This window comes from Spea bombifrons, chromosome 3, assembly GCF_027358695.1.
Source record: "Spea bombifrons isolate aSpeBom1 chromosome 3, aSpeBom1.2.pri, whole genome shotgun sequence".
Lineage (NCBI taxonomy): Eukaryota > Metazoa > Chordata > Amphibia > Anura > Pelobatidae > Spea > Spea bombifrons.
In genome coordinates, this window is record NC_071089.1 from 58,501,197 (window position 1) to 58,519,655 (window position 18,459).

General features: G+C 38.1%; 1 protein-coding gene across 3 annotated transcripts in view; it reads right to left on the reverse strand.

The window, feature by feature from the left end:
- The window catches only part of NT5DC1 (5'-nucleotidase domain containing 1), a 100,757-nt gene that overhangs the window by 21,595 nt on the left and 60,703 nt on the right, over positions 1-18,459 (reverse strand). For all 3 annotated transcript variants that reach the window (XM_053459900.1, XM_053459898.1, XM_053459899.1), the window contains exons 8-9: positions 4,974-5,148; positions 55-152 (exon numbers count right to left, since the gene is read on the reverse strand). In XM_053459900.1, coding sequence (XP_053315875.1) covers positions 55-152; positions 4,974-5,148 — 273 coding nt within the window. The remainder of the gene's footprint in view (positions 1-54; positions 153-4,973; positions 5,149-18,459) is intronic.

Genomic DNA, 18,459 nt, shown 5'->3' on the forward strand with positions numbered 1-18,459 from the left:
CCTCTAACTTATTACAATTTGAATTATAGTTAATTATTTTTCTGCAAAGCTTACCGAGAGTCCAGAAAGGCCTTTGTTGTGGAGTGAGAGAAAAAAATCCAGGCTTCAAAGCATTAGTTATTATAATGTCAAACATCTCTTCAAAGTCCTTCCTGAAATATCAAGAAAGACACAAATTACACCATTTTCAACTGAGAGTAAATATTCATCCACCATGAACTGGTTGTACCAACAAGCTTCCTACTGCTCTGAGTTGAAATAGAGACAAAAAGCTTATTTGTATAATGTTGCTTACATAGGACATCAGGAAAAACAAACACCACTAATACTTATTTTATAATGTTATAATATCTAGGAAATTATTTATTTACTTGGTCTCTTAGTATAAGGCAATCTGTATCTATAATTAGGCACCTAAGATGTAAACAGATGATGTGTATGCAATATATACAATAAATATAACACGTTACTTCATACAAAGGTAAAGATAATTGTCTCTGAAGATCACTATGCACAATGGCAAGTTTCAGATGGAGTGATATAAAGCATACCTCCAATGAACTCTAGAGCAGTAGAAATGTGTTACCTGGAGTGATGAATCATGCTTCACTATCTGGAAGTCTGATGGAGGCTAATGCTACAGTATACAAAGACATTTTAGACAATTGTATGTTTCCAACTTTGAGGCACCAGTTTGGGGAATGCCAAATCAGAATGAGGCAATGCATGCAGTTAAATCACCTTTATTAACAAAAAACTAAATAAATTTAAAAAGTAAGCCAGAAGTGGGGTCTAATACAATGCCAGGGGCCATAAGCCAGAACAGGTAGTCAGATGGATATCAGATGTCAACGAGTCAGGAACGAACCAGGATCAAAATACCAGAAGTCAGTGTGGTCAAGAACATAATCAGGATCAGGAACCGGAGAAGGGAACTCAGCCAGGCAAGGATCATGCACAGAAAAACTGCAGACTAATGGAGAAGGCATAAAGCAGTCAGAGACCATGGAAGGGCAGAGAGGTACTGAGGCTTAGCAGCTAAAAAGCCAGAGCACAAGAAGGAAGGGGCTGGCTGATTAACAGATAACCATGAAGAGTGGGGAGAGGCTGCTTGTTTGTCATCAGCTAAGGTTTACCTGTACTGAGCAGAGAAGCCAGTAGTGGTGCGGGGTAAGGGTGAGAACCCTGACAGGTTTGAAGGAGTTTGGTGTGGATGACCTCAAGTTTCCTGCACAGATCCCTGATCTTGACTCCAATGAACATCTTTAGAATTAGCTGGAATGTAAATTGCAAGCGAGGCATTCCTGTACTTTAGTGCCTAAGTACTAGTACCTAACCTCATAAATTGCTCTTTTGGTTGAATGGGAACAAAGTCCCGCAGGCATACCTCAAAATATTGTGCAAAGCCTTTCCAGAGTCCATATTAATGCCTATGGTTTTGGAAATAGATCTCCAACAAACTCATGTAGGTGTTTGTCCTTTTTGTGACATTACTAGCATCCCATACGCATATATAATATATAATACATATTAAGTATTAATACTAAATAAAACTAAAACTAAATTCTATTATATTAAAAATCTAACAAAGTAAATTAATTTATATAAAAGTGTTCTACGCGTATAGAACCCCTTTGATGACAAACCGTTTACGACAACTGACCTGCCAGGACCGCCATGACTTCAAACCGGTGAAGAAAGTGATCTACGTTCGCTTTCTGCACCCAAACGGTGTTGGTGTAATGCCTCAATGTTCAACATTGAAAAATGTGCATGCCCAAAGCGTGGCCTTTTTGCCCCAAAACAGCCAGGCAAACCCAATGCATGGGTGGTATCACTGTATCACAATCTTGGTCTCCATTACTCTGTTCTCATCCTACCTTTCTCAATGTACCTTCAGTGTCTTCCTCTCCAGTAACAATTCACGTCCCTTCCTCTCTCAGTCAGGATTCCCCAAGGCTCAGTTTTAGGACTCCTCCTGTTCACAACTTACAATACCTCACTTGGCAAAATTACCTCAATCTTTGGTCTTCAATACCACCTGGATGCCAGTTGACACCCATATCTACGTATCCTCTTCTGATCTCTCCCTTCTTTCCTCTTAGATTATGTGACTACCTGCATTGCCTTTGTCTCTAACTGGATGTCTGCATGTTTCCTAAAACTCAATCTTTCCAAAACCAAACGTCTCCTCTTCGCTTCCTTCAACGTTAACTTTCCATCAACAGCGTCAAGATGCAATGGTGCAATCATCTCCGCGTCCCCTCACGCTCCTTGCCTTGGTGTCACCCTTTACTCTGACCTCTTACACAACCTCTACATCAAATCTGTCTTAAAAACATTACCCATACTTATCCCTTGTTAACACAAGATGCCACTAAGGTTCTCGTCCATGCCCTCATTATCTCCCACCTTAACTATTGTAACCCTCTCTTAGCTGGTCTTTTTCTACAATCCAACATGAATGGTGCTGCCAGACTTTTTTTTCCCATTGCTTTACTATCAACCATCCCCTCTGTCAGTCTCTTCATTGGCTGCCTGTGCGCTTCAGAACTCATTTCAAAATCCTTACTTTCAAAGCTCTTCATAGTGGTTCCCCTACTTATATCACTCATCTCTAAATACTCTCCTAACCAGTCTCTTCGCTCATCCGATGATCTCGCCTGTCCTCTTGGACTTCTAGCTCTCATGCATGCTTGCAAGATTTTTCGAGGGCTTCCCCCTATGCTCTGTAATGCCCTCCCCCAGATTATCAGTTTTTCTCTCTGCCTTCCGTCCTTCAAGACCCACTTCTTTAAGGACGCATACAAACTTACGTGTTAACATCCTTCCTTCCATATTCCTTAGCTCACCTTTCCTAGTCCCTCCCATGCAATACCTGTATTAGCGTGGTCCCTAACAGTGGCACTTTTACTTCTTGTGTAATATACCCTAACACCCTCTAGATTGTAAACTCGTTTGAGCTCACCTATTTCTGTAAGTCTTATTGTTATGTTATATACTACTTTGTCATGTCCTGTCTACACACTGCACAGCACTACAGAATACCATTTGTGACAGAGGCTGTTTTAACATTTTTGCAGCCATTGTGGTTAGCTGTAATTTTCTTCTCTCTCATTTAGTGTACTCACACAAGTTATATAATTTTTTTCCGTTTGTTTTCAGAACGGTGGCTTGGATTACATTATTTTGATCATATCAACATTAAAAAAACCTTTTTGCGACTCTTATTTTAAAAATCTTTTACTCATCTACAACAGCTAATGATAATGCCTACTAAACAGATTCTAATATTTTTCCTGAGTTTAAAAATACCCAATTAATTATGTCTTGTAAGTTATAGGGCAATAACCATGCCAGGCACGGCATTGGTCCTCAAGAGGTGAAAAGTTAAATGAATTATTTTTTTAAAAAAATTTAAACCTGGAAAATACATTATGATATCTTTCATTTTCATGTACTTCCTGCACGGCATAGACGTGCACAGATAATGATCAAGATCATTCCATAACTGTCCCAACAGTACCGGACTGCTCAAACGTTAGGGAAAACATTTCTAACAGACTATATGATGAGCCTGAAATTCCATTTTATGAACTAATTTGAAGTACTGGAAAATAAGAGAGCACAGTGCACAGATTTATAAAAGCTACAGTCACTATGAGCCTTATTATGAAAGGTATGGAATAACAATTATGAAAGTATAGTATTATTAAACGCTTCAGTGTTTTGAAAGATTACAAAACAAGTAGGATAAACCAGTAAATCCCTATTTTAGATGAGAATGGTACTACATGGTTGTTTTCAGCAGATGGCAGCAGAGTACTGTCTATATTAACAGATTATAGGAAGGAAATAAATGCAAAGATACCATCAAGAAAGGTTTATTACTTAATCATTATGATGACCGGCATTTAGGAATTAATATTATTTATCGTGCAGCATATTTCAGTTACATTAAAATAGTCCTTTACAAATGCATTAAAAATATTAGTCTGCACCTTGGGCATTTAACTTTGGTCGCATAATTGCATAATTAGGAACATTGCTGTTCCTAAGAGATCTTCCGTTATAGCATGCATCTTTACAAGTGACAGATAACAGTGAAAATTGTATAAGGAAAAATGACAGATATGGCATTTCTAAACAGTTCTGTTCAAACATGTTGGCAGTGGGGTCTGGATGTGTCACTTTTAAAAAAGAAAGCAACCAAAAATATAACAATTTTCATAACATGTAGATACATGTGTTTATTTATTGCAACAGTGGAATTAGGTTTTGTACTACAGAACTTCCAGATACTAGATGACTTTATAAATACTATGAATTAGGCGCTCACTTAACACTTTATTAAAAATGCTCTCTGACTCCCTGGTTATGTTGAAAAAGGGAGGTAGCGGTTGTTTTGGGATTGTAAACTGGTGCTACTTTGACATCTACTGGTTCTTCATGAAATTGCAAGTTCTTACAATCAATATCACCACATAAGCAACATAATCAATTTCAAGCAAGTGTTTTTGAATATTTTACTATATTTACTCCTCTAGCAAATTATTATCGTCATCAACATTTTCCAAAACACTATAGAAAAGGTGACAACAAAACCAATAAATTAGGACAGAAAAGATCTATATTTAAGGTGATGTTCAGGTACAGGCCAGTAGAAGTATCAATGTATTAACATTTAATAACATTGACTTCATATTTTTGGTAATATGCAAGTAATTTTTCTCATAATCATTTCTCATTTGATACAAAATAATTCTCATTCGTATTAAGTCACCTTCAAAGCTACCATTACATATAATGTTTTTGTATAGTTCAATGTTTATTTATAATAAAAACTATTTTATGTAAGTTATTAATTTTATACATATACAGTTGAATACAATTTTTAACCCCCTAATGAATTAACAATCCAACACAATAACAGCCAAAAAAAAACCATAACAATAGCATTAGAAGGTACTCACCCGATGATGTGTTCACACAACAGTCTACAGTAGTCACTGTGTGAACTAGTAATTAATAAAAGGACTTTTCCGGCATTTTTCAAGCTCCTTATCCAGTTTTTCACAGATTCCGGGCAAGGCTTTAAATATTTGCTTGGATCCCTTTTAACAGCTGGAAAATACGTCCCACAGTTTTCTGAAAAAACGAATGGTAGACATTTAGACTGATGTTCAAATATGTATGTGTTTGTAATCTCTGGAACTAGATTATTGCTTTTATGACAAAAACATCCACGGGGAAGCTATTTTCATTGTCTAGATGAAGCCAGGCTAAAATCAAAACTATCCAACAGCCATTAAGAGGATATTGAAAACAAATTGCAGTACTAATCTTATTTGTTAAGAAGTCATCAATATGTAGACATTAATAAAACATAATATACTACATTTGTCCATGGCTGTCTACATAGTAGGGCAAGACTGGTACAGAAGAAGGCGGACCTGCTCTTGCAAGCTTACCACCTAGGCGTGCCATAGATGATAAGTGAAGTCCTAGATTCAATGATTTGATTTTGACCATGCCTTCATGACCTCTGCAGATGCCAAAGCATTTTTGTTCAATCAATGGTTCAACCAATATTTCCAGCTATTTCCATAGCGCAATAGACCAGGAAAATTAGTACAAATTTGAACAAAGCCCGAGTATATCAAGAAAAATGGGTAGACCAAAAGGACTGAATAGTTCTTATCTGTCATTATCCCACCTACTCCTGCCACAGAAATAGCATAGACCATAATTTCCGCCCAGAATCACAGTAAAAATATTATAAGGACTGAATATTATGTTTCCTTCAAGCCATTTTTTCAGCTTTAGGCTAGGTTTCCACTTGTTTTTTTTTTGCTAAAAACGCCCATAAAAACGCCAATAGCGCCACCTGGCGTTTTTTTAGTGGAAAAACGCAGCAGCCAGATGTTAGCTGTTCTTCAATAGGAAATCGCAAAATGCCATTTCCACTTGGCGTTTTTCTGTTTGGCGTTTTTTTAGTCCTCTTTGGCGTTTTTCTGCTTTTTTGGGCTCTGTGGCAGTTTTTCAAAATCGCAGCATGTTGACACTTTGGCGTTTTTTGCAAGGAAATCATGGCGTTTTTCTCCAATAGAAGTATATGGGAGAGAAAAAACGCCATGAAAAAGCCATGTGGGTTTATTGTCTTGGCGTTTTTTATGGCGTTTTTTCCACAGTTACAATGCAGAGGATGGACCCAGTATCTGTGTGTCCTACGAGAAATAGGCTGAAAACAAACAGTTTCACACAAAACAAAGTCCTGGACTGGTTCATATTGAATTTTACACCATTTGGAACAAACATGCCATTACAAACAAACATACCCGACGCATCAACTGGATCCTGCGTGCCAAAAGCAACAGCAAACAATTTGCACCATCATTTGGGGCCAATCTTCCCAGAGGAGCAGACATTCGAAATAAAGCATGCCTTACAAACCACAGAAAAGAGACAAAAGGGTCTACCAAGTAAATTACATCAGGAGAGGGCAGATACTTGCCATGTATCCTAATCCCTTTTAGCTGGGTGAAACTTCTAACTTGTAAAGGCTGGAAAAACTGCCTAAGGTCAAAAAAAGCAATTTCCACAGAAAGGCTAAAACGCCAGAAAAAACGCCAAAACGCAGGTAAATGCAGTGGCAGTTTTCTTGGCAGTTTTCCTGGCGTTTTTCATCAAGAAAAAAACGCCGGACAAAAACCCAAGTGGAAACCTAGCCTAAGGCTAGGTTTCCACTTGGGTTTTTTTTTGCTAAAAACGCCTATAATAACGCCAATTCAGCCACACGGCGTTTTATTAGTGAAAAAACGCTGCGGCCAGATGTTAGCTGTTCTTCAATAGGAAATCGCACAATGCCACATCCACTTGGCGTTTTCCTGTTTGGTGTTTTTTCAGTCCTCTTTGGCGTTTTACGGCTTTTTTGGGCTCTGTGGCAGTTTTTCAAAATCGCAGCATGTTGACACTGGCGTTTTTTGCAAGGAAATCTTTTGCGTTTTTTTCTCCAATAGAAGTCTATGGGAGAGATAAAACGCCATGAAAAAGCCATGTGGGTTTTGCCTTGGCGTTTTTTTCCACAGTTACAATGCAGAGGATGGGCCCAGTATCTGTGTGTCTTAGGCTGGAAACAAACAGTTTCACACAAAACAAAGTTCATATTGAATTTTACACCATTTGGAACAAACATGCCATTACAAACACACCCAACTGGATCCTGTGTGCCAAAAGCAACAGCAAACAATTTGCACCATCATTTGGGGTCAATCTTCCTAGAGGAGCAGACATTCGGAATAAAGCATGCCTTACAAACCACAGAAAAGAGACAAAAGGGTCCGCCGGGGCGTGTTTAAGTAGAACTCTACCAAGGAAATGACATCAGGAGGGGGCAGATACTTGCCATTTATCCTAATCCCTTTTAGCTGGGGGGAAATTCCAACGTGTAAAGGCTGGAAAAACTTCCTAAGGTCAAAAAAGCAATTTCCACAGAAAGGCTAAAACGCCAGAAAAAACTCCAGAAAAAACGCCAAAACGCAGGTAAATGCAGTGGCAGTTTTCTTGGCGTTTTCCATCAAGAAAATAACGCAGGACAAAAACCCAAGTGGAAACCTAGCCTTATACTAATGTAACATTGCTTGTATTTATTGAGGAATTCATTTGGTTGGCTTTAAAACAAAGCATGGAGGGCAGTCCTCTGAACCATGGTTTAATTTCAATCAAAAAGATGTTTAAACATGTGGAGTTGCACAGGTCTTTGAGATCATATCAATCCAAAAGGTTACCAATGTAACTGGATGGTTGTCAGGCCCGGCCGGGAACACCTACCTCGCTGCGGGGGCCGCTGCCTCAGAGAGCGATCCCCACCGGCAGACCCGATACTCTGCGTGCCGCACGGTCCCCGAACCGTGCGCCACGCAGAGTATCGGGTCCGGCGTCGCGGGAACCGGCATCGCGGGAACCGTCGGGCAGGAGGTCTACTCCTGCCCGCAGACCTCCCGATCACGGCGCGGCACTGCCTCGTGGCAGGCCGCGCTCCCGGACTCCCGGTCTGCGACCACCTGACAATGGTGGTCGCAGAAATACATTCCCCTTGATGCACTCATGGGGCAAAAATATCAAAAAAAATTTATTGTCCCATTAAAACGATCTCCTTTGTGAAGTTGAAACATCAGTTATATTTTGTGATAATTTTCAATAGTTAAAAAAAAACTATGTCCTGTGAGAGATTTTCCTTGAATATATATATATATATATATATATTGTTGTAGTCCTAACTGCTTCATATATAATACCAGTAGTTTAATACAACCTTGCTTTATTGCTGAACATTAATGAATCATCAGGATATTTAATGCTGACACAAATCAGAGTATCATACCAAGCTGCATCACTGCTTAACAACCTCTGGCTACAAAATGGCCACCGTGCTCTCTGACCTGTGAGGCAAATACAGAGGCGGAGCCACTAGTTAAAGTGAGAGGGACAGCGAGATGCAGTATCCTACATTCTAGATATAACACATATATATATATATGTATATATATATACACACACACACACACTCCTCAGAACATTACAGTCATATTTGTGGAAAGAAGTTCTTCCCTTTGAGATGTCTATCATTCATAGATGCATCTTTATGTGTACTATTTCATGGATATAACCTAATTAGCTGAAGTTGCCCAATAGTCTTGCATCTTTAAAATGTAGAAGTACAACATATACCGGTAATAAAGAAGTACCTTTAAGACTGATACAATGAACTCTGAAAATGGCATGAGCTAATTGAACATATTTGATAGTTTGGAAGGTAAAACCTCTTCAACAGACAGTTTAAGGGACAGTGAAAGTTTACATAGTATAAGTGCTAATCAATAACAACACTTTACTTGCATGCAGACATGTGAGCCTCATTAGACACGCTAGAATTCTCCCTGGGCAAGTGCAGGACCAGACTGGTTGTGTACCACATGGGTACAGGCAGCAGGAGATGTATTTGGCCGAACAAGTTTCCTGCAATCCAAGATGCTGGGGAAAAAGGCGAAAGTATAAGGGAGGATTCTGCAAAATGTAATGAGCCAGTTGCTGTATACCCACCCTCTACCCAAAGTAGAGTTTGTATAGTTAAGTGGAGTCCTTTTTGTAGGGAAAGTTTATGGATGCAGGAATAAAGGCAATAGGTTTTATAAAACTCTTGCTGTTACTTATTTTATCGTTTAGAAGTTGGCATTCTTTGCAGCTGTGCCGTGTAGAGACGTTCTAGCTGGAATTTTCTTTTATACATGTTTGGAGAAGTAATGCAGTGCCAAGCTGTTCTGCTTAGTGGTTCAGTATGGGGTATGTGATGTTGCCTGGGTTTGTGCCACCAATTCAGTTTAGGTCCGTTATACATACATACAGCTGTTTTCTACAGATAGACCCAAATCCATACAATACAAACAAAATATTACCCGTCCCATGACTGCAATTCATAAGGATATAAACAAAGATCAGTTTCAATGTAGTTAGGCAGTCTTTCTCTTCATTATAGAAATAGGCAAACCTATCTCTAAAATGAAAAGATAGACTGGACCACTGGGTATTTGAGTATACATGCATATGTCCTGTTTTTCCACTAGTGATAAAAGGCACATATGGGTGAGTAAAGAGTGTACCATAAAGATTTTTTTATTTTTTTTTAAAGAAAGTAGTGTCAGTTTGGGTTGTTTTGGGGATTACCTGCCACTCCGCCTTGTAAACGTTCCAAACGTACATAGAGCTATTCTAAATAAATGAGATCTTTGGAAAAAATATCTTAGCAAGTTTAAACCTCATGGGTATACCATGGGTAAATCCAGTTTACCAGCAATGTTAAAGATATCCATGGTTTGGCTTTGTGAAGAACCTATCTCTGATCTTCACTGTTATTATTATTATTATTATATTTATGTGTACCCGGTTTGAATGTGGCTGCAGCTCCAGCCTTCAAAGAGACGATCCTATAATCTGGCTGGGGCTCTTAATCAGCCAGCACAGCTCTGTCTGCCCAGACGGCACCCGCGCTACAGGGGGGATAACACAGGTGGGGGAACCCATTGTATCCCTTAATCCCCTCACCTGATACATCCCCTGTATACCGATGGGATTTGTGAGGGGATGTGGCTGATGGGATTTGTGATGGCATGTGGCTGATGGGATTAGGGGTTGGGTTCGGTGCACAGTGAATGGAGATTGTATATAAGTTCTGTGTGTTTGTAATAAAGAGAGTTCTGTTTTAACCTCAAAGCATGAAGTTCTGTCTCATGATTGAGGGAAGTGCTGGTCTGTGACTGCTTTCTTCGGACAGCCACAGCGTGTCCGCTTACTGGGAGAGGGAAGGAGCTGACGGGCGGATGTGTCCAGTCTGGGGCACAGGACGATCTGTCACAGGCTTAAACACAGATTGTCTTTTCAATACATACTTTTAATTTTTCTGTTTATAAAAGGCTTTGCTGTCCCTTTAAGGTGAGAGCTAATATTACAATTCAGTGGTCGTTTTATACTTTTGCATATTGACTGCAACCATATGTATTTGAAAAGAAACTAAATTGAATCAAAAACAAAATGGAATTCAACTTAAGCATAAATAACTCAAGAATATCACCAATTATTAATGTCATCAGATATGTCAAAAGCACAATAAAAGAGGAATTAAAATGAAATATGGACCCAAATAAAGCCATGTAGCTAGCAAAGGGTTGGAAATACATACACTATTTTCCAGCTCAAACATCTGGAGTGTGTTAAGCGATGTATCGCATTAGTAAATAAAATGTTTTATTTCAGTCTATAGTTATGTTCAGCCCTGTTGATCTGGGTGGCAGAAGCTTTAAGATTATTCCCTGATATATTATTATTAGTAGTATTATTATTATATTTTAACCCCTTAAGAACAGAGATGTTTTTATTTTATGTACCCTTCGATATATTGACATTTTAACATTGCTGAGGTGTTTGTCTTTTAGCTGTAATTTTCTCTCTCTCATTTAGTGAACCCACAGAACTTATATATTTCAGGACAAGAAGGACTTTCTTTAGATACTATTATTTTGATTGTATCATATAATTTTTTAATTTTTAAATTGAGCAAAAAAGGACTTTCTGACTTTTACTTGAAAAATCTTTTACACATCTACAAAGGCTAATGAAAAAGGCTGCTAAATAGATTCTAATATTTGTCTTGAGTCTAGAAGTACCCAATGTTATAGGGTAATACAAGTAGCATATTGCTATTTCGAAACCATGTTTTTCATAATCTGGTCATACTGCCCACATGTCCTATTTGGGACATTTTTGAAGCCAGCCATATATGTTTGAAAACTGGACCCCAGGGTATTTCCAATGCTAGTACAGTGCTTGACAAATATGTTGTGAATCTAGGCACCAGCTAAAAAAGTTAGGAGCCAGGATTTTTTTTAAACTAACAGTTGGTCAGGAGTGATCTGATCATCATCAGCCCACTTACTAAACTCACAGCATTTTACCTGAAAGCACCCTGGACTTTCAGGTCAGTGCTGTTTTTTTATTTTTTTTATTATCTTTTTGATAAATTATTTTTTTTAAACTCTTTCAATGCGGATGTTCCATTGGAGCACAGCATTGACTGATATTTAGTCCCCACAAGCTTGTGGGGACAATGTTAACCCCTGCAATGCCACGAATGTGGAGACCGAAGAACTCTCTCCCCTGTCCCTGAAGCTGCCTCTGGCCATTGCAGGGAGGAGTCTCTTTGATGACTCCTGTAGGCTTCCATGGCTACAGGAGTCATCAAAGGGCTTGTGAGGGCTAGTTTTTTGCTGTCTGCTTCCACCACCAGCAGAGCCCCGTACAAAACAGGAATTAACCCCTAAAATGCCGCGATCGGTGAAGGGGTTAACACTGCACTTTCGCTCTCATGGAGCGATCAGGCAGCAGGGGACCCGGTCAACACACAACCCCCTTCCCTGAAGCTGTCTGTCACCATATCAAGATTTGTCAAGCCCTGTGCTAGTATATTAACTCTTTCATGCACTAATTTTACTACCTTTGTCAAACTTTGTGGTAGTAATTTGTTTTTGCGTCCCCCCCCAAAACACATTTTTCTTCACATTTGAATTTACAGCTTCTGGTATGTGTCACTGTCAAACAACACCCTAATATGTGTTCAGCAACATCTCCAGAGTACAGCGATACCACCCATAGGTTTGTTGGGTTGTTTAGGGGGTAAAAGGCCACCTTTGGTAAGTGCTTTTTTTTTGAATTTCGAGATCTGGTGAGTCTGTCAATGTCTTATTTTCGGGACATCTTTGAACCCAGCCAATTCGATTAACCCTATCAAATAATACTTTTATTTTTACTAGACAACTAGACAACCCATGGACATTTAAAATGCCACTAAACTCTTTCCATGCAAGAATTTTTGAAGGTATAGGGCTAACTTTAGGACTCGCTCATAGAAAATAAACATAAACATATATATATATATATATATATATACACACACATATATATATATATATTTTTTTTTACATTTTGTTGGAACTGTATGGCTCCCCTGATGTTCCATCTGGAGTCACGTCAATTGTCACCAACAAATTTTTCTGTGACCTGCCTGGCTCGTCAATCGTTAATTTTATGTGCAATGGTGCAAATAGAGAGATAATGTATTTGTAATGGACTAACCGGGGCCACATTTTTGTACAAAGTGATGTATTATGATTAAACAGCAGTGAAGTGCTGAAGGTCTTTGGAGAGTATAATACAAAAACCTGTCTGATTATGTTTTTAGTCGAAAAACTTTAAAAACAACATAGGGGTTGGGAGAATCCTCTAAGATTTATTTTAAAGCCATTTTAGCAGTCAAGGCAGTTAAGATTTGTAACACACCGCCAAGCGTAGTGGTTTTGGTGGACGTTAAACAGGATTGGATGTACTTCAAGTGAACACAGACATTCCTGGTTCTCACAATTTCACTTTAGGTAACACTGATCAAAGGAATCAAATCTGGATTTTTTCAACTCTTACAGTATGGGCAATATTGGATAAACATGTATTTTTGCCTCCTTCTGCTTTAACAGATATAGATACTTGGAAGGGTTGAACAAAGGGTTTGTGTCTTTTTTAAACCTGAGTAACTATGAAAAAAAAAACACAGGGTCCATTGAAATAGTAGAAATAGTAGTACATAGTTGTCCTAACGCTCATGATTCAATAGCCTGTTTAAATATATTGTATACCATATTTGCTCGATTATAAGACTAGGTATTTTTTCAGAAAAAAATGATCTGGAAAAACAGCCTTGTCTTATAATCAAGGTCATCTTTTATTCAGACCCCAGATACATGCCACTGATACTTCAATAAAGCACTTCCGCTGCACATTATATGCACGCTTGTGTGCATTCAAGGACTTGCCAAACTTGTGGTACTTTGACGTAGTGGCTGGCCAATAATTATGCCTTATAGGCGTTTTTGGATTCTTTCTGCTTTCAGTAAAACCTACCTACCATATAATTTTATGGTATTGCCTCATACAACGATCTAGATACTATATCCTGTTACTGAGGTATTGATTATTCCTGAAAACCCTAAATTTTGACCTGTTGTGTTTTCTATGTCCCATAGTACTGTAGTAATAGCAGATTGTTGCTGTAAATGCTACCTAAGCCCAACACATCATGTATACCTTGATCTTATGTTCAGATAGCTGTAAAATTGCTAAGTGGTTTAAGCCTGGTTTAAGGGCACACTGCTGAACCAGTAATGCTAATGAAATAATTGGGATACATCTCTCATTAACAGTTACAGTTCTCTTAGTAAATGACTGCCTTATTGTCTGTGTTTTTTTCCTGTATAACATGCTGCACTTGGCGTTTGTAATTATATTAAACCACTTTTGTTATTACTGGCTGAAGGTTGGATTATTTGGGAAATGATGCCTGACTCATCAATATTCCAAAAACATCAGCTTTTACTGGCTTTTTTATATACCTTTTTAAGTATTATAGGAAGTCATATGGCTATAGACATCTGTGAAATATCACAATTAAGTCCCTCTCTGTAAAAAAAACCTGAAACTTTTAGCATTTGGATTAAAATGCCTACAAAGTAGTATGTTAATCACAATTACAGATTAATTGCTACCTGCTGAGTTCACACAACCTTCTTAATCACATACATAACCAATGCAGAAGGGGTAATCGTGCAAGAAAATACATTTAATACTGGAATTGGATTGTGAAAGAAAGCACAAAAGGGCTTAGGTATGTATAAAGGTGGCACAAAAGCAAAAGGATCAAGTAGCTCTACATAAAGATGGCCTAGGCTATAAGAAGATTGCCAAGACCCTGAAACTGAGCTGCAGCACGGTGGGCAAGACCATACAGCGGTTTCACAGGAGAGGTCCCACTCTGAACAGGTCTCGCCATGGTCGACCAAAGAAGTTGAGTGCCCGTGCACAGCGCCAGAGGGAAACAGACGTATGAGTGTTGCCAGCATTGCTGCAGAGGTTGAAGGGTCAGCCTGTCAGTGCTCAGACCATATGCTGCACACTGCATCAAATTGGTCTGTCATCCCAGAAGGAAGCCTATTCTAAAGATGACGCACAATAAAGCCCACAAACAGTTTGCTAAATACAAGCAGACTAAGGACATGGATTACTGGAACCATGAATATATGATAATAATGGTATAAATAGTTCTATATTCTTTTAGATAAAATTACTGTGCAGGCAGGAATTTCCCAACACATAACGGCAGAAGAATGCTATTCATATTCCTCTGGTCTGTATAGAGTACAAAAGTTAAACAAAACATTTTTGTATTTGGGTAACTGAACTACATTTGTGTATTAGTGAAGACTTGTATTATTTTCCTATAATCCTTACATAAAAATAAATAAAATAAATATAACTAAATGTTTGATGTAAGCAAACATTTTACAGGCTATTTTGCAATAGTACATTTCGTTCCAAGATCAATGATTTCTCTGTCTGTGTCAGTACATTGCTGAAACTATAATCCTGGGGTCTTAAGGTATCCTGACTCCTCCCAATGAGCTTCTGAAGCTTCTAGGTCCTTTAAGCTAATAAAGATTGTTACAAAAACAGATGTCTTTGTTTGAATATTTGAGTGTTTATCTGCACCATATTCTGCATTTATAAACCACAATCTTCCTTTCCCAGACCGTAATCACCAAATTCCATTCTTAAAGTAATGGAAACATTGTGTGCGGGTATGTTTTTGTCTATTTTCCTAAAAAATTATTCTAGCCTGTTTAAGCGGTAATGTTGAACTTTGCAGGCATCAAATAACAATTTTGTATCTATTACAGCAAACAGTTTTTGTTTTGACAGGAAGACGTTTTACGTGTGTCTGCCAATAGCCATTTCAAAGGGTTATACAATAAAATTTAACGCTATTCGGGGAAGCTAACGAAAATATAGTAACCCATATTTACTTGACATACTCAAATACACAGCAGCATACCTTGAAACATGTCCTGTCTTCTACTTTAAAGACAGCCAGCCGTGTCACTAAGCACTGATAAATCACTCTGGTTTAAGACCTGGCCTGTTTATATATAAAAGTACAAAAAATCCCAAGCATCAATTATTCATATATATATATATACGAAACTATATAATTACACAAATTTAAGACCCCCCAAAAAGTTAAAAAAACACGTGCAATTCTCGTTTTAATGTCTTTACTGAATAGTTATGCACCTGCTTCAGGGATCCTAATGAAAATCTGGTATGGGTACAGACATCCTTTTCAAAACACAACACTATGCTCCAAAGGTTCCATATATTTGCAAATAAATACATAAAGGAAAAAAATACTGCATACTTTGACTTATATTGGATTTCTCTGCTTGCCTCAGTTTCAATTTCATCCTCTGCAACAGCACAGGAAAATTACAAAAGTCAGCTGTTGGTGAAAAAAAATCCATGACACCTAAACATATAGCCTAGGTAACCAACTTACTGAACATCTTGGTTTGTTGGCGGGCAGTCCATCATTGCATATCTTTGATGAGTGAAATCTCAATATAATATATTTTATGACTAGTGCTGAGCTTCTCAAGCCTAGAAGTAAATAAGGAGTGCTTCTGCTTCCAATAGCTGAGCACATTAGGCTTATTTGTCAAGACTATCCTCTATTTAAACTGACCTGTTCTGAACCTTGTAAAATCTACCCTCTTATACCCACAGCCACCTTTTCTCCTACCTTCAAGGTCTCAATTCCCCCATCATCTGCCTAATCGCACTTTCTGCTCCTTTTGTAACCAGTATGTAATAATGTGTCCTAATGTTAATGTCCATTTAATATACTGTCATATGCACAAATGACAATATGACTTATGCATATGATAGCTGCATATTGCCTTGAATTTTTTTTTCTGTGAATAATTTAAAATGCATTCTTCATTAATGGGACTGTCAGGGACAGCAAACACTTCCTTTGTCACTCTTCTCTATTGTAATAGCACTATTTAATCTACTAGTGTTCTATAAAGAACTTGTAATAATTTGAATAGTGTAATTGCAAATTACGTTCTGATCTTACAGATTTCATTTTTTACCTGTTAGTAAAAGGTTCACTATAGGAAATACACGCTAAATTACAGAAACAATATCTTTTGCATTTCTATAAAATTAGAACACATAATATATGTCTATTTATTTAGAGAACCCCTCATCTAATGATCCTGTATTGTGTTTGTGGGAAAATAATTTAGCTTTTTTGTGGTTCTGGTTTATTTATATGTATGTATTTTATCTCAGGCAGGTGTTTATACCCAATATTAACAATTCTTCGAGCAGTAATCAACATTTTGTTCGGAAAAGTAGGACTTCTTATTTCTCCTTTTTCTTTGCCATTACAGTGACATATCATGTATCGGTTCTAGCAGTATTGTAACCGCCTCAACATTCCAAGTGGTTCCAGAGGATGCCTTGGAGCTGGGAAACCCAAGATCAATCTACCACAAATGACTGTCATCATTAAGCAAAGTTGTAAACGACCTTTTAAACATTTAAGGGCTATATGTAGCCCATGAGGCACAAGATTGACAACAGTGCCTTTAAGCACAAACAGAACATTAGCACTTAAATCATGCAATACTATAGGATAACACTTACTGTGGAGACTGAAGAAAAATAATAAAAATGATGAAGTAGAAATAGCTGGATGTATGTTAACATCTCCAGCCGACCCCCCCCCCATGCTGCAATCTTTTTCTATCTCATGCTTAGTATTTTTCCCTCTCTCCATAACACAGTAGAGTACCTAAAGGGGGCCATCATGCCGCATAGACGTCTGCGCGGCCCCAGTGATGCTCGACCAGCCCCCAGACCAGTGAAATCTGCAAGTGAGAGTTAAGGGTGTGCGAGAGAGTGAATGAATGAGTGTTTAGGGGCAGAATGGGACAGTTGGCTATTTTAGGGGCAGAGACCTACCACGTCAATGTCTGGCTTGCTTTATAGTGATAGAGGTGCTGCTGCACTACTGTCAATGCCTGGCTCAGTGTATAGTGATGGGAGTTACCCTGAACCACCATCAATGTCTGGCTCAGTATATAGTGATAGAAGTTATGTTGTACCAATATCAGTTCACTAAATGTTATTTAGTTAAACTTATTTAATTTTTTTAGATTTCTAGTTGACATACAGGATCCGCCCCAGGTGCCAAATCTACTCCCTAGAACATTTATCCCTGTCCACCCCCTAAGATTTCCATTCCTTTTCCCTCAAGCCATTATGTCTCAAGAATCCCTCAAGACCCATTTCTTTAAGGACACTTACAACATTGCACATTAACGCCCTCCCATATTCCTTTAGCTCACCTTCCCCAGTCCCTCTCCTGCAGTACTTTCAATAATGTGGCTGGTCCATCCCTAACAACTGCACTTTTACCTATTGTGTAATACACCCTAAATCCCTCTAGATTGCAAGTTCGTTTGAGCAGGGCCCTCCTCAACTGTTGTCTCTGTAAGTCAAACTGTTATGTTACATAATACTTGTTATGTCCTATCCACCCATTGTACAGCACTACTGAATTTGATGGTGCTATATAAGACAATAAATAATAACAATAATGTCTCTTGTATTAAGTCCCAGTCCTCTCAGTCAGCCCCAGATCCCATTTCCCTCAACTACGCTTAGACTAGGGCTGCAACTAACGATTATTTTCATAATCGATTAGTTGGCCGATTATTTTTTCACAGGGGGGTTAGTGGCTGCGCTCTCACGGATGTGGATATGTGAAAGAAAGAGAAACACGATAGTGCAATATGTCTCTTAAAGCGTATTTTTTACAAAATGAAGGCTGCAAGGGGCTACCCACATTTTGTGTATTTTTTGATTATTTTGTCGATTAATAGTTTAATCAGATAAAAAAATACATTTTTATATTATTTAAAAAAAATTAATAAACAAGCAGGATGTTAAAAACAA